Here is a 13,941-nt window from a genome sequence, read left to right as displayed (position 1 = left end):
TTTGATTGCCTATAAGCCTATGTCATGAGATTGAAATGTTAATACGTAAGTTTTGGTGGGGGCAACGGGGTGAACAACGAAAGATCCATTGGAGGAGTTGGGAGGTTCTTTGTCAATCTAAATCTTTTGGGGGCTTGGGATTTAAAGACTTACAAAAATTTAATGAGGCAATGCTGGCCAAACAAGTTTGGAGGCTGTTGACTGATCAATCCTCTCTCTTTTTTCATGTTTTCAAGGCCAAATATTTCCCACATGGCTCAATTTTAGATGCCTTTGCCTCTTTGGGTTCATATGCCTGGAAGAGTATATTAAAGGCACGATCTGTGGTGTTGAATGGTTTGCTATGGAGAGTGGGAGATGGCTTAAGTATCTGGGTCTACAAGGATAACTGGATTCTAGGAGATTTCCCAACAAAAGCTGTCTTGCCTCGTGCTAGTTTTTCAGAGGATTTACGGGTGGCTGAGTTGATTAATCCAGATACAGGGTGGTGGGATACTCAGAAAATTGAGCAGATGTTTCTCCCTTTTGAAGTTCAGAAGATTAAACAAATTCCTTTATGTGTGACTAGGCAGGAGGATTGCTTGGTTTAGCCAAGAGGTAGAAATGGTAAGTACTCATTTAAAACAGGGTATCGGTTGTTGTTGGAGCTGGATAGAAGGAATAGAGCCTCAAGCTTTGATGTAAATCCTTCAAAATACTTTTGCAATCGGTTGTGGAGGATTGAAGCCCCAAATAAAGTAAAAGTTTTTTTGTGGCAAGCATGTTCATAGGCATTACCTACGAGGAAGAATCTACAGAAAAGAAAGGTGCTGAATGACTTGACATGTAGTTTCTGCTCAATTCATCAGGAAGACACAGTCCATGCTTTGTGGGACTGTGTGGATCTGCATGCCATTTGGGAACCAATCCTAGGTTGGGTTCGAAAAGACCATCCTCAGGTTTAATCAGTAGCTGAATTGATAGCTTTGATTGATCAGGAACCTCGCCAACTTGAGCTCTTTGCTATGGTTGCTTGGTTAGTGTGGTGTAGATGATACAAGATACAATGCAATGAGCCTAGTTTGCCACCCAATAAAATACTGGAAGCAACAGGTAATATGCTGGTTGAGTTTCAACAGAAACGTCAAGTACCAAATCTGCAAAATCAACAGTGGGGTAGAGCAAATCCTCAGGTTAGATAGTCTCCTTCGGGTCCTAATGTAATCAAAGTAAATTTTGATGGGACTATGTTTAAGGAATCAAATGAGGCAAGCATTGGGATTGTGGTTCGGAATCAAGATGGCAGAGTTATGGCTACTCTGGCAGAAAAAATCCAGCAACCAGCGTCAATAGAGATCTTGGAATTTTTGGCAGCACATCGGGCCATGTTGTTCACATCTAAGTTGGGCTTTATGTAGATTATTTTCAAAGGCAATTCGAAGGTCACTATAAAAGCTCTACAAGAAGGAAACTCTGCCATTTCTAGTGTAGGTCATATTGTAAAAGACATAATATCTATTTCAGGTTCGTTTGTAACCCCCACTTTCTCTCATGTCAGGAGGCAGGGCAACATCGTTGCTCATGCTTTAGCATAGAGAGCTAAGCTTTCCTTTCCTTTGCTTATATGGATGGAGGATGTTCAACCAGAAGTTTATCATTTTGTAGTTTCTGATTTTCCATCTTAATTTCAATAAAAATCACAACGAGGTTGGATTTCTCAACAAAAAAAAAAGTATCAACAGATGTAGATTTTTTTTTTCTAATTAAGAACAATTCATTACTAAAAAGGAGGGGGGAGGGTACTAACCTATTTTTATCATTTTGAACAAAAACCTAAAAAGGAAGAGAAGATATAGTGAAAGACCTATCCTATACAAGAAGAAGCCCAGCACACGAAGTTATAAGCAAGAAAATTTACATTCCTAGGAACAAAAACAAAATCCCCTCAAAAATTAAGAACGGATTTGAACTCAGCAAGTATAGCAAAACTAGGGAGAGCTTACAACATTAACAACTCTCTTGGAATCACCTTTAAACACCACATAATTAAGCTTATGTTCAACTACCAATGAAACAACCAAACTTGCAGCATATGCCTCACCAAGATGAAGATATCAGGAGAGAGCAACAATCTTGAAGAGGCAAAGATGATATCTCCATTTTCATCCATATTTCCTACACACAGTAGCACATGTGGATCTATAATAGGACAAGAAGGAAAGGGATCTTAAGCCCTAGTGTTTTTAATGAAGACGATCAAAAGGCTTCGAGGAGGGACCTTGCTCGAATGGTCATTTTGCATGAGTATCCTCTTGCAATTGTTGATCATGTTGGGTTTCGAGATTTTGTTGGTAGTCTTTGGCCAAATTTTAAGATAGTAGGAAGAAAAATATTGAAGCGAGATATCAAAAAAATTTATAATGAAAAGAAGCAGAAGACTATGGTAGAAATTGACAAAAATGCAAGTAAAGTTGCAATGACAACGAACTTGTGGACTGCAAACAACAATAAGAGGTCATTCATGGTAATCACAATGCACTACATAAGTGACTCTTGGACTTTGGAAAGCCGAGTTATGAGGTATTTTTTAAGTAATTTTAATAGTGTTGCTATCAAATTTTAGTTTGCAGCTTTCTGCATTCTTTAGTTAACCATATTTATGTTTTTTTTTTAAGGTTTATTCGTATGCCATCTCCACATGATAAGTATTCTCTTTCTAAAGTCCTTTTGGAGTGTCTTTCTTATTGGAACATTGATTTAAAGTTATCTGCCATAACTGTAGATAATGCTAGCAACAATGATGGCATGATGAAACTTATTTCGGATAAGCTTCAAGTTAGGTCACTTATTTTAGGTGGAAAATTGTTGCATGTGCATTGTGCAGCACATACTCTGAATTTGGTTGTTCAAAAGGGTTTGAATGTAATTGGTGATGGTATTAAGAAGGTTCAAAGTAGTGTATATCTTTGGACACAATCGCCAAAAAGAACATAAATTTTTTAAAAAATATCTCGCCGATTACATATTGCAAGTACTAAGGAACTAGTACTAGATTGTAGGACTCGTTGGAACTCTACATATTTGATGCTTTCAACTGCCTTGATTTATAAAGATGTCTTTTCCCCTTTACTGTGTTGTGAGCCTTAGTATTAGTCTACTCCAACTAATAGGGATTGGGAGGTAGCACAAATTGTTTGTGAGAAGTTGGGTTACTTTCATAAAGTTACTAAGTTGCTTTCTGGTACTGCCTACCCTACGGCTAATCATTATTTTCCTTCGGTCTTTCGGTTGAAGATGGAATTAAATCAGTGGCTTTCAAGTGAAGATGAGTTGGTTAAGAAAATGGTAGCAAAGATGTTAGCTAAGTTTGATAAATATTGGAGTGACGTTCATGACATCATTAGTTTGGCTATTGTTTTAGATCCAATATATAAATTGATGTTATTGACATTTTATTTTAATAAAATGTATGGTAGTAAGGCTAACGAAGAAATTGACAAGGTTAAGAACCTTCTTTTTGAGTTATTTGCGAAGTATGACATAGAAAACATTAATAGAGGAGTCATTTATTCTCAAGTCTCATCTTCTACATCTACATCAAGTGTTGCACATGAACATGATGATACAATGAGGGACTATGATTTGTTTGTTAGTAATGCGACTACTAACATAGGCCAAAGGGGTAGGGATATTATATCGGAGTTTGAACTTTATACTAATGAGTAAGTGGAACCTAGATTTGAACAATTTGATGTTTTGGGTTGGTGGAAGCATAATGGTAGTACGTATCCTACCTTGCAACGCATTGCAAGGGATATTTTGGCTATTCCTATGACAACAGTTGCCTTAGAGTCGGCGTTTAGCACTAGTGGGAGATTGTTGAGTCCACACCATAGCTGTCTTCATCATGATACCTTAGAAGCATTGATGTGTGGGCAAAATTGGTTATGGAGCAAACTTAAAGGTATACCAAAAGATGCTACCATTCGAAATGTTCTGATGATTATGAAGAAAATGAAGTGGAGGAAAGTAATGCCATGGAGCTTTTAGACTAATGGACAGGTATTACTGTCCTTGATTATCCTTGATTGTGTTAGTTCTGGGGAAAAAATGCTACCCAATGACATTAGATTTTTAATATTATTTATGTTTTTTTTTTTTACAGGTCCTACACTACTAGAATTCATGATGATACAATATGGAGTTTAGATGACTTTTATTACTAATACATGGACCTTTATGTTAAGGGATTTTGTGAAATTTATTTTAGTAGTTAGCATTTGCTTGACAAACAACTGAAGAGGCAGAGAAAAATATTGCTCAATGACTTGATTGTATAATTTATGTTGTTGTTTGCTCAGAGGAAAATATTGCTCACTTGGCATTTGTTTAGTTGTTATTTTTTGCATAACAAGTCCTTGTTCCCCTGTGTAATTTTTGTTGCTGTTTGCTAAGAGGAAATATTGCTCACTTGGCATTTGTTTAGTTGTTGTTTTCTGCATAACAAGTCCTTGTTCTCCTGCATTTGTTTCAGGGTTGTACTGCTTTTTTATTTCAATGTTGTCTGAAACAGGTCCTGTGAATGATGTGTTGCTTCTTTTTTTTAATTTTTTATCTAATAAAATTTCTATCTCTATCTCAAAAAAAAAGCAGATACAAACTAATCAATAAATTTTTTTAAAAATTTATTATTGATTAGTTTTTTCTTTTTTAAGATAAAGCTATTGGTTAGTTTTTAAATTAAAATGTTTTGGATTTAAATAAATAAATGGGTTTCGGGTTTCGAGTAGGGTATGGATATCCATGAATAATAGACTCGGGTATTGATATTCGAGTATCCATGGGCAAATATTTCGGGTAGGGTATGGGTTTACTCGATCCATACCCTACCCATGGCCATCCCTAGATCTATTTGCCCTTACAGCAACATCCAAATGTCATTTTGATTTCAAGTCTCAACATACCATTACATTTCTAAAATGTTTACTTATGACAAATAAAGATTGATTTTTTTTTTTAATAAAAGGACTTGCCCAAATTATAATAGGCCCTAATCACCAAAACCCAGCCCCCAAAAAAAAGCCCAACCCAACTTTACCACCTCTAATATTTAACTAAAAAAAAAAAAAGACCAGTTCAATGGTCCACCCCAAATTTGACATTTTGTTGGGTAACTCACTACTTAGGTACAACCTCTCCTCACAATTACACCCATCAAAGACCATAAGGTAGCACCAATATCACTGTCATTCTAATTCAACTTAAGGTTATCTCCGTCCTTTAAATCTTTCAAAACATTGAACATTCTCGTATTTGGTTGACGTGGCAAATCCTATATTGAACACCTGTCCAGTTGTAACCAGCTATATTTATCGGTTAACACAGAACCTCAACCCTGTCCCTACTTTTTTTTTTTTTTTTTTGACAGAACACAACGTTTCAGGGCAAGAGGGAAATCAAATTTCAGAGACCAAAAACAAAATTGAGAGAAAGAGTGTGGCTTTAGGCTTTTGCTTTTAGAAGGAGAAAAGGTGACAAAAGAAAGAGAGAAGCTTGTTGAAGAATGGAGGCTAGTAGTAACAGTAGTAGTGGTAGCAGTAATGATATTAGTATTAGCAGTAGTAGTGATAGGAATAGTGGCATAGTGACGAATCAGAGGAAGGCAAATGAGTTTCAGGGAATCCAAATAGGGAATCCGTTTACTTTGAAAGTGGGTCAAGTATTTACTGGCTTCGGCCTCGGCTGTGGTATTGGTATCGGTGTTGGCAGGCCCATAAATCTAGGTACCCTTCTTTTTCACTTTCACTTTCACTTTCATATTCTTGGCTCTGAAAAAAACGCTAATTATTTGAGGAATATGGACTTGGGAAAGCTCTTCAAGCCCAATAATTTAAAACCCCATTTACAATCAGTGCTTAAGAACCCATGTAATGTTTCAGTTACTGTTGCTTTTGTGTGTGTGTGTATTTGAAATGGCAGGAGATTGTTTTCTTTGAATGTTTGTTTTGGTCTTTTGCTATCTGGGTTTAGTGGGAAAGTGAATGTTCATATAGTGTTAACAGCTACCATATGGAAAAGAAGGTGATAGAGTTTATGTTTGTTGAGAGTATTCATTTAATTAATCTCAAGTTGGTGTTTTGCTAAATGCTTGGTTTTATGTGGGCTGATGAAGATAATTGATGAATGTTGTTTAGCATTGCCCATCATTATATCAGTGAATGCATTATCATGGCTAATGTTGTATTAAAGTTTGTTTCTGAGGAGGCATGTTTGAATGTCTCGTTCCAAAGTCTATTGCTTTCTATTGTGGCAGCAAAGTACCCCCCCCCCCTTTTTTTCCTGTTAATTTATTGTTGAAACTAATGAATTAGTTTATCAAAATGGTGTTATGTCATGTAAGTTTTTTGAAAGTGGTCATGTGCTATCATTTTTGGTAATGGCTCCCATTTCAAGCTGTGGACTCTTTGTCAAGGATGATTATCTAGCTTCAAGTACTATGTAGAACACAAAAGAGTCACATGAGACATCCTTATAGCCTCTAGGTCTTATTTTGTAATCAATTTCAATGCACTTGTTTAATCAGCCTTCCATTAGTAGATGATTTCAACAACATGTAGATACATCTGTAGCATGTATAACCATCATGTTAAGTATTGGTTTTCTATTATAAGATTATCTGTAAATAAAATATGCTCAGGAACTCATATAAAAAATAAAATAAAAATCAGCGTCATATACTGCTTGACTGTTAAAAAATTGTTTATCAGCAAGATGTTCTCGGGATTTATTTATGTTAACCGAAAAAAACAAAAATGGTATGCTTGGCTTATGACGTTGTTTTAGTGTGATGTATAATGAGTGTAGATTTCACTGACAGGGTTTTGTTTGATGAAAAAAAATATGTCATTGCGATTTTATATTGGACCAAAGTATTTGTTGAATCTATGATGATAATAGGTCTTTGGTTGGAAGAGTTGTGGTTTTGGTGATAAGAGATATTAAACCTGCCTTTACTCAATTGGAACAGTTACAGTTGTAGTAATGAGAGAAATAAGAACTTTTATTTTATTTGTAAGTGATTCCTTTTTATTGGTTAATGAAAGTGCTTATTGTCCCAAAAATAAATAAATAAGTTGTGAACACCATGTAGACTCTCCCATTTCTCTTTGCAACTAATTTCCATTTAATTAATCAGACTCTATAGTTGAGTTACAATTTTATGTACAAATTTCACTTAATTAACAATATTATTCATTCATAAATAAATAATATTATGACCACTATGTAGCCTCTCTCTTTTTTCTCAAGTTCCCGGTATATTTTGACTTGAATTAAACCTCTACTCTTTGTTGGTGTCTTCATGAGTGTTTGTGCACATGAGCAGACCATTATGCTTGACATTACTTCATTATGCACTGTGTAGGTCATATCTCTCACTCTTGATAATGCATTCTTGTGTTGAACATGCATTACTCATCAAATGGAAAAACAATAAAATGAAATATAAAATGTGTGTCTCTAGCCATCTTTCTCAACATCCGTACTTAAGTTACTCTTACTTTTTAACCAATATTTTCAAACATGAAGCATACCTAACCTCATTGAGTGACAATTTTATGTACAAATTTCCCTTAATTCACATTATTATTCATTCATAAAAATAAAAAAAATTGTGACCACTATGTAGCCTCTCTCTTTTTTTCTCAAGTTCCTATGGTACCTTTTGACTTGAATTAAACCTCTACCCTTTGCTGGTGCCTTCATGAGTGTTTGTGCACACAACTGGACCATTATGCTTGACTTTGCTTCATCGTGCACTCTATAGGTCACATCTCTCACTCTCGATAATGAATTCTTGTGTTGAACCATTCATTACACATCAAATGGCAAATACAATAAAATGAAACAGAAAATGTGTTGCTAGCCATCTTTCTAAACATCCGTACTTAAGTTACTCTTACCTTTTAAAACTAATATCTTCAAACATGAAGTATACCTAACCTCATTTCCATCTTATGCAATTTTTCTATTTGGTTGATAGGGATCCCACAACACATAACCCTATGAAATTGCTTTTCAACTTCATAGATTCCACTTTAACTTAATGGGGGCACAGATCTGCCCAAATAAGATAAGCCTCAAGCTTCAAATAGGATGCAATTCATGGATGTAATTTAATTCTTTTACTAGTAGCTAACCTTGGCTGTGGTCACTCCTTATAAGTAGAATAAGGAATGGCGTAAGAAGTTATTCAATTCTTCAAAAAAATGCTTCTTTCTTGAATGTCTTCATTTGATCAAATGATAGGGATACCACAACACATAAAACTATAGAGGTCCTTCTCAACTTCATAGATTTGACTTTAACTTAATGGGGCACAGGTCCGCCTAAATTAGATTGGCCTCAAGCTTCAAATAGAATGCAATTCGTGGATGTAATTTAATTCTTTAGCTTGTAGCAAACCTTGGGTGTGATCACTCTTATTTGACCTTAGAAGTAGAATAAGGAATGGCATAAGAAGCTATTTAATTTTTCAAAAACATGCTTCTTTTGTTAATGTCTTCATTTGATTAATTTAGATTTACTACTTTTAAAAAGGAAAAAATCAAATGAGATAAATGGGTGCTCGGGGGGGGGGGGGTGTTGTGAAAGTGTCTTGTTTTTTCAATTCAAAAGATAGTATAGCGCAGAATAGTGATACGATTGAGTACAGGCATTTTGGTTCGTTCTTTGCCTTATTAGAGAATATTTGTTTAACAGTGAATTCTGAATTAAAACTTTTTATCAGGTGCAATACCAATGCTAAATCAAGTTATGAGTGCTACCAGAGGGGCAACTGATGCTTTATCTGGTGTTAGCAGACATGTGAATGACACTGTAAGTCAAAATCCATCTTCTTACGTGTTTAAACTAAATTTGACGTGGTTATATGACAACTTAGACTCTTAATTAAATATTTTCTCTCATCTCTCCTTATTTAGATGGTAAAGTTGGGAGCTAAGAATATTGAAGCAGGCGTTGGATGTGGTGTTGGCTTCGGCCATGGTTTTGGAGTTGGTATGTCATGTTATTCTCTAAATGGGAGAAAATATTTTGTATATTGTTTCTGTTATATATATATATGGGTAGCACTAAGATCATAAAGCCCAAGGACCACAGTCCACAGGTTGTTTTCATTGTAAGGGAAGATATACAATACATAGTGCAAATTATGGCAATCTACATAAATACAAGGTTCAATTGTTGACGCATCTCAAACTAGTAAATGTTCAATCAAGTCTGACTTATACATGTAATTATGTATATTACTAAATAAAATCAAGAATAAAATATATATTAAAATTTAAAAATATTTCACACATTTATAGTTATTTTATTTAATATTTATTAATAACTAGTTCAATTTTTCTTGATTTGCCCATCATGACTTGTCAATCATTCCAAGCATGGAGATCATCAATATGTCAAGAATTGTATTACAATAAGTTATAGATTCTTAAGGTCCCTATATGATTAGGCGACACATCAAAGTTAAAATAAAGTGTGCTGATAAATTGTTTTCAGAAGTTTCCTATATGTAAGTGGCTAATAATACAAGTTTTTCCTCTTGAAATGGCTATGCTTATTTTGTACATCATTTGACATTAATGCCCTTTCACGCCCCATACAATAAGAGAATTATACATGCATGCTCCCTTATTCATACATTATAACAATAATTGTGTAAAAATTGATCATAAATTTCAGGCCTTGCTGTGAAGCCTGGGGTGTTGCATCAAATTCAATCTTGTCTTATGGTATGTATTTTTCTCTCTTACTAGTTACCATGCATTTATTCCCTGCTATAGTTTGCTACTCATGCGTCTGAAATTTAAATTCTTAATTTCCTAGCAAGCAATGACAAAGATGATGCTGAAGTTTGGCATTGCTCCCAATTTACCCGTTGGACAAGGTGCTCTTCCGGTGTCTTTGCAAAGTGGTATGAGCATGATGAATCAGTCATTAAACCAAAATCCAATGGGAAGTATCATGCAGTTGGGAACCAAGTTACCTGAAGACACATCTCAAATCCTGCCTGGATATGGAAATATCAGCTCAGGTTCAAGTTATGAGAATATGGCATCAAAAGGCACTCCTATTGACTCACCTTTTGGCAGTCGAACAGAAAAGGTTCTCAGTAGCTTTTTGCAGAATCCAGCTTTGAAAGGAGAGAGCACCGAATTGAATGACTTGGTAAGAAACTGATGGACCACATCTGTTTGTCATTATCAGGTTTGCTTGAAGTGCAATTTTTTACTCTCCTTTTTTAAGTACTGCAGATCAAGCTTATTCTGCAAACTAGTTAAGAGTATTTTTTTATTTTTTATTTGACTTGAAATTTATTCCTCTAAGAGAGATTAGTGCCTTGAATTCATTTGTTTGATGGACCATTCAGATGGAGTACCACCTGTAAAATCCTTATACAATTTCTTGTATTGGTTACTGCTGAAAAATATCATTACCCTGTAACCTTACGCAACATTGTCTCATAAATGCATGTAACTTGATCTTAGATATATTTAGAACTTATATATACATATTCATGTTACTTGAGTTGCTGCCAGCAGGGTGTTATGTGGTAGTGAAATTCTAATTTGTGGAATTGACCTTTGTAGGCTGGACGCTTGCGGTCAGAAAACAACATGCTTCACGTGGTAATTTTAAAATGACTGGTGATTTTCAACTGATTTCAAGTTATTTTATTTTTCTGTTGAAAAATGCTGATCATGTAATAATGGAGAAAAAGAGAGAGAGTAGGTTTGGCCCTAGTGAGAAGGTGAGAAAAAATAAGAGTGGAACAAGAGAGAGACCTGGTGTAGAGGAAAAGAAAGAAAAATGAGAACCAAAACGAGGAAAAAAAATAAAAATAAAAGAGAGGCCATCGACAGAGTTGGCAGTGGCAATGGTGAATGGTGGCAGGGGGCAGATCTAGAAAGCATCCATGAAGGTCTGGTCTTGTAAGAGAGAGAGAGAGAGAGAGATCTGTTGGAATAAATTAAAAAAAATGGGTAGGAAATTATTTATCAAAGGTACAGTACTCAACAATGTTGTTGAGTCACTGTAGCTTTGCAATAATTTGTTTAGTGACTGGCTAGTTTGTTGGAGACCCAAATAGGGATTTGGCTCATCAAAATTTTGAAAAACAATGATTTACTGAGCTCATTGTGAATGCCCCTAGAAAGAACTTTTTACAAGAAATCACACATCTCTGTCGCCTCATCCATGTTGGATTATTTAATAACCTGATTGGTGAATTCATCCAATAAGCAACGAATAGAGTTATGTGCTTTGAAGCACGGGTGCGTTTCCGGATTCGGGAGCGGTTGCAGGTGTGGGACTCGGCAATTTTTGAAAAAGTTGGGTGCGGGTGCAGCGGGGTGCGGCGATTAAAAAATTATTAAAAATATTTTTATTTTTATTTTTATTTTCTATATATTTTTACTATTAAAATATACTTAAAAAACACATTACTATGCCTTGATTCACAAAACAAAGAAAGAAGGCAAAAAACACAAAACAAAACGTAAAAGAAAACACAAAAGAAGTAACAAATATTCAGAATAAAATTAAGGAATGACAGATTTAGGATGTTTGGGCCTCATTCAAAGCCAATTTCGGCTGTTCTGGCGTGATTCAAGGCAGATTTCGGCCTATTTCAGTACGTTTCGGTCGTTTCGGTCGCTAACCAATACAGGTTGATTCTGGCCGAATCTGCCCGGTTCGGCGCGAATCGAAGCCAAGTCAGCATGAATTGAGCCGAGTCGGCGTGAATCCGTGAAAAATAAAAAATAAATGCTCAGACGCGCCATCGACACACGGGCAACCGCATCGGACTCTGGTGCGGCACCTCCCAACCGCGTCCGTACTTCATAGGTTATGTGCAACTGAGCAGCTAAGTTTTGGGTTGATGGATTTGTTTGTGACATCCATACAAGGTTTTTTAACCTCCATATGTGCATGGTGTCTGTTTAGAAATGAATTAAATGGTTACAAGTTTGGCTATCAATAAAACATTTGCCTTTTCTTTTTCCTGTCTAAGCTTCTAGTTGTGTTATCCATCTGGTTTGAAGAACTTGTTTAAATAGTCCAGTTAACTAAATTGCCTATGCATTCAGGTACTAAAACACCAGCAAGTCATTCAGGAGCTTTTGGAGGAAAATGAAAAGCTTCGCCAGGTACTAGTTGAAGACCTGAAAATACCATCCAGCAAGCTTCAAGTTAATTATTCAAGTAGAGATAAGTCCCCATGTACTGATTGTTTTGAGTGCCGAAGAAAACAAAGAAGAAAGTAGATGAAGATAACTATGATAATTTCAGTAGACTCTATTTTTAAGTGCTTTTTACCACAAATTTTAACTGATACTCTTTCACCTAAGGGTTTGCAACACAGAATTATTCTCGGGGGTCAAAGTGATCACAATAGTAGAATCTAGATTACCTCACAAACAAATGTATTAAACACTTTAAGCATTACAGGAGAGTGGAAAAACTACCAGTCATAGAAGGTTTTTTTTTCTCTCTCCTTTTCTAGTTAAGAACCAAGCTAATTAAAACTTCTTGTTTCGAGGTTGTTTTTGCTACATCCCTTCATAAATTTACATATTCTATTATTCTTTGAAGTTGCAACTGTGCAAAAGTAAAGCAGAGGGAAAAATCTGTAGATTGTCTGAGGCTTTTTCAATTCCTTGCTGAACACTAAAATTTCACAAATTCTGTTGGGATCCTTAAGACAAACTCTTCAAGCCTTCAACCGTGTAGGCGCAGAGTCTGTCCTCAGTAATACTACTGTTTTGTCCTTTCTTTTCTTCCGGGTGTGTTTTTGCTAATGTTTTTTGCGTTCCACCAATTTGAGTGAGATCAAATTCTGCAACTGGAATGCCTGCATTACTGTTGTGTGTGCAATGTAAGATATAATGTTAATTTTTTGAATGCTTTTTTTTTTTTTTTTTTGGGTACATGGACTAGCCAGAAGAGCTATGATTGTATCATGTTTGATTGATTGATGTTTTGAGTTACTGCTTAATGATAATAGGGAAGCAATATCTAACATCATCAACTTAAGGGCTTGCCAAGATTCTCCTAGTTAAACCACCATTTGATGTAAAAACAATTTACATTGAACTCCTTTGTATTTAGTTTTTAGCTCACTACTATTTGGAGTAAGACTATTAAACTTTTTTTTTTCTCTCTTTTCCTTTGGTCATTAAAATTTAAAAATTACTTCGCGTCTTTTGAGTATTAAATTTAATACCTAGATTATAGATTGGTTATAAAAAAAAATTCCTAGTTAAGATTTGCTGAAATGCTATTGTTGATATTATTTTAGCTAGTGCATTCATAGCATCATCGAATGGGGCAGATATGGGCATGGCCTACAAGCTTTGACTTGGTGGGCCCACTGTTTGGCATGGTGGGTCATTGATGAAATGGCCCAGGCTTAGTGCCCGTTTGGTACGTACGTTTAAACAATAGTTTTCAATTTTTTTGAAAATACATGTTAATGAAAATACGTATAATATTGTTTAAAAACTGAAAACATATGTTTAAACACATGTATCAAACATGCAACATGCCCATACTCTTTCATAAATAACTTCAAGTAAGGGTACGATGGAATCCAAAGAGAAATATCTTCCAAGTAATGTTCATTGTCTTGTCACCTGATTGGTGGGCTAGAGCCCAACTGAAGGCCTATCTATGCATTATATGACACCTGATGTGCGGATAATATCATGCCCACAAACACTATGAGTCCGTTTGGGCTTTTGTAGTTTTCAGTTGTTTATTTGGAAAGTATTTATCAAAATACACAGTTTTTAGTAATTTTTATGTTAAATTTTTGGGAAAAAAAAAGTAAAAGCAAACTCATTTTTAAAAATTACAAAAAATTATATTATTAGCCAAAAATAAATAAAAACAAAA

At 35.1% G+C, this 13,941-nt stretch overlaps 1 protein-coding gene across 2 annotated transcripts; it reads left to right on the top strand.

The window, feature by feature from the left end:
* The first annotated feature begins 5,373 nt into the window (after window positions 1-5,373).
* LOC142611684 (uncharacterized) lies at window positions 5,374-12,638 on the top strand. 2 transcript variants are annotated; one of them, XM_075783783.1, is made up of 7 exons: window positions 5,374-5,762; window positions 8,768-8,856; window positions 8,961-9,036; window positions 9,727-9,776; window positions 9,871-10,212; window positions 10,635-10,673; window positions 12,135-12,638. In XM_075783783.1, exons 1-7 carry the CDS (start codon window positions 5,543-5,545, stop codon window positions 12,309-12,311), a joined length of 993 nt encoding a protein of 330 aa, XP_075639898.1. In that variant the 5' UTR covers window positions 5,374-5,542; the 3' UTR covers window positions 12,312-12,638. The 2 variants fall into 2 exon arrangements, with proteins under 2 accessions (XP_075639898.1, XP_075639899.1); XM_075783784.1 differs by lacking the exon at window positions 10,635-10,673.
* Window positions 12,639-13,941: the final 1,303 nt, after the last annotated feature.

This window comes from Castanea sativa, chromosome 10 (genome assembly GCF_040712315.1).
Source record: "Castanea sativa cultivar Marrone di Chiusa Pesio chromosome 10, ASM4071231v1".
Taxonomy (NCBI): domain Eukaryota; kingdom Viridiplantae; phylum Streptophyta; class Magnoliopsida; order Fagales; family Fagaceae; genus Castanea; species Castanea sativa.
This window is presented reverse-complemented; position numbering and strand designations above follow the sequence as displayed.

What these genes read in the sequence shown, in the direction of transcription:
- LOC142611684 (XM_075783783.1), top strand. Translation starts at nt 5,543, where the DNA reads ATGGAGGCTAGTAGTAACAGTAGTAGTGGTAGCAGTAATGATATTAGT. An exon ending in GCAGACATGTGAATGACACT is followed by an intron (nt 8,857 to 8,960) that starts GTAAGTCAAAAT and finishes CTCCTTATTTAG; the next exon opens with ATGGTAAAGTTGGGAGCTAA. An exon ending in GCACCGAATTGAATGACTTG is followed by an intron (nt 10,213 to 10,634) that starts GTAAGAAACTGA and finishes TGACCTTTGTAG; the next exon opens with GCTGGACGCTTGCGGTCAGA.